Source organism: Aphanomyces astaci (assembly GCF_000520075.1).
Source record: "Aphanomyces astaci strain APO3 unplaced genomic scaffold supercont1.498, whole genome shotgun sequence".
Lineage (NCBI taxonomy): Eukaryota > Oomycota > Saprolegniomycetes > Saprolegniales > Verrucalvaceae > Aphanomyces > Aphanomyces astaci.
In genome coordinates, this window is record NW_009798761.1 from 4929 (window position 1) to 7817 (window position 2889).

General features: G+C 49.9%; 1 protein-coding gene across 1 annotated transcript in view; it reads left to right on the forward strand.

Annotated features, from left to right (window-relative positions):
- Positions 1-1950, forward strand: part of H257_19334 (hypothetical protein) — a gene marked incomplete at both ends in the record, with an annotated part of 6714 nt that extends 4764 nt beyond the window's left edge. Inside the window, 3 exons of the mRNA XM_009848481.1 lie at positions 198-404; positions 1420-1695; positions 1744-1950. Coding sequence (XP_009846783.1) covers positions 198-404; positions 1420-1695; positions 1744-1950 — 690 coding nt within the window. The remainder of the gene's footprint in view (positions 1-197; positions 405-1419; positions 1696-1743) is intronic.
- Positions 1951-2889: the final 939 nt, after the last annotated feature.

The window sequence follows — 2889 nt, forward strand, 5'->3', positions numbered from 1 at the left end:
ACCCATATATAGACGCACATATACACACAAGAGTATCAGGAACTGATGGACTCCTGGTTGACAAACCAATTCATGTCATTGTAAATAGTTCCACATTTGTTTTGACCCGAAATAGTGTATGACCGTACATATTGCCAGCGATCACGTCATCGTTGAGAACTACTTGGTCGGTTGAAGACACTCTGGGCCACATGTAGCGCGATACGTACCATTGGAGCCGCAAGAGCTACGACATCGTGTTCCAAGCGTGTTTGGCCCTGACCAACGTCGATGTCCGTCTCCATCCCTTGCGTGCAGAAGATGGTGATGCCAATGCCCAGTACATCAATCGACTCAACGAAATCGGCGCAAAGATCATCAAGACGAAGAGAGCCGCTGGGAAGGCGTACAGGTCAAAGAGAAAGGTGAGGTTGAGTATGGTTTTAGCTTCGGAGAATACTTTTCCTCGTGATTTGCCTGGAAGCGACACCGAACTTGGCTCTGACAATGAAGATGGAAACAGTAGTTTTATCATGTAATTCGGAATTTAGACCATTTAGGACAATGTGCTTGGTTTAGGAATTTTATAACAAATAGTGCTGGATAAATATCGGAAGATGGCAGGTATAGATGTTATAAAAAGAACACAATTGCCTTAAAAAGCACATGAATTAGGTGTATTCAGGCTTATTTAAGGTCAAATACCCTTCAACAACATCAATTGTCTTTCGGAAAAAGGTTGATGCCCACGTAAAAGTCCCATGCTTCTCGTCGAAGACTACGTTTTCGGGCAAAGTAGAACTGCTTTACCAGTATGTGGAGAAGCTTATCAGCTGATTTGTAGACTGCCATACATCTCATCTATGAGTAAGAGGTCTACTGTAATGTGGATTAAAAGCTAAAAATCGGACGTCTCGTTCAGATTGTATATCCTCTGCGCCAATCAAATCGAATGAATACTCGAATGAATACTTAACACCATCATCCGATTGGTCCACCGCAATCTGGATTCCATTTTCTCTTTCCGACGTTAACAGTCCGCAAGGGCATTGAGGGGATCAGGACAACTTATGAAAATTAATAATCATTTTACAGAGTATAAATTATAATGCTCAATCATCCTGCACCTGCCGAAATACAATATCGAAAAAATATAACATTGTAAAGAAATGAATTACGCGAGGTAATTGACATTGAGCTAATTATCACTCCCACTATATTCGCTTGATGACGAAGTGTCATCGTTGGTAGACGTTTCGCTGTTCCTATCTTCATCATATCCATCTGCCTCCACTCCTTCGGCCTCGCGGAGTGTTCGGTCGAGGTCAAGAAGCTTGGCTGTCGACGATTTGATAGTGTTGCAGATCACTTCAGAGTCTAGATCAAAGAACGCCCGATGACATCCACGTCGTCGCAGGCTCGGCCGCGAGATGACAACAGTCCCGCTGTATGATAGCGTACCGAGAGCAAAAGGAGATGTCGGGTCTAGAAGGCACCATCCGCCAGTTGGAACACATCCGGTCTGTCCTACACAAGTCCATCCCCACACGGCTAGCCCGGAGTCTGCTGCTTCTGGCGTGGCATGAAGTGGCGAGGTCTCTGGCAGACCTTCGTATGCTGTCCGAGTCTCAGAACCAAGCGCTAAAGGCCCAACTCGTCGAGCATGAAGCGCTGGTTCGCGAGATGTATCACTGGACCGACACGTATCACATCAAGGTATGTACGACCTCAACCACCGTATACATATGCATATGCCATTTGTAGCCTTCCCTAGACCACAATCGCACCTTGTGGAGGCACGCGTCGCTGCTGAACGACCCGGCCACCCGAAAACTCGGCAAGGAGTGGATCACAGAGCACATGTTCCACAACACCGACGCCATCTTCCATCAGTACGGCTTCCCGCCTCGGGACTCGTTCGAGTACCTTCTACACGACTTCAACTTTACCTTCGACGACAACGGGTATTGATTGATTGCGTGATTGCGCGACACATGACTCGGCTATCGGAGTCCGTGGACTCGTTCTTGGGCCACTACCAGTCGACGCTGTTGCCGTTTCAGACGTGCATCTTGGATTACGACGTCGCATCAACTACAGTACGACGACCAGGATATCCGTACATACTTAGTATCGTTTTCCATTTTTGTGCATTTCCATATATACTGTATGTAGACTGTGGTTACCCTCCCCCTACGGGCTGCGAGCACTTATGCTGTGGGTGATGACAGTGTCACGCACCAGGGTACCCCAGCCACACATGGTACATGGAGCTACATGGGCCGCGACGGAACCACCCTCGCGGGGACCTTACAAGTTCACGCTAATCACATGACACCCACGCGTTGCAAACTACATAGCCTCCTGGTGGGCCTCCATCATTCTGGAGATGCTGCACTACAAATATGCGACAACACAAAAGCCATTGGACTGGTCGTCCTAGCCAGATCCCTCAAACGCCGCGGTGGGCTCCCCCGCTACAGCAATATACAGGGTGGAACTTCGCTCGCTCATGGCCCTCTTCACCGATACTGGAATCTTCACCGGCGACTGGATCCGCTCTCACCAGGACCCCGCGGACACGCCCGACCCAATCCTCCGAACCAAACGCACACTCCTCGCCGAGGCGGACTCCCTCGCCACCCTAGCACACCAGCTCCTCCACCTTACGAACTATGCGCACCTCATTATCCCAGACTACTGGGAGCTTCGAGACGACCACGACAGGCCGATCACGGGCGCAACGGCCCCATGGCTGGGCGCAGTATATGGCCGAAGAGATTGGCCCGAGGCCCAAGCCTGGAAACCGGACACACGCCAGACCATCCAGCCCCTACGCATCCCCACAGGGGACATCTGTAAATGGGACCTCCCTGCGCTCAATTTCTACTGGCGTGCCATCTGCTACAC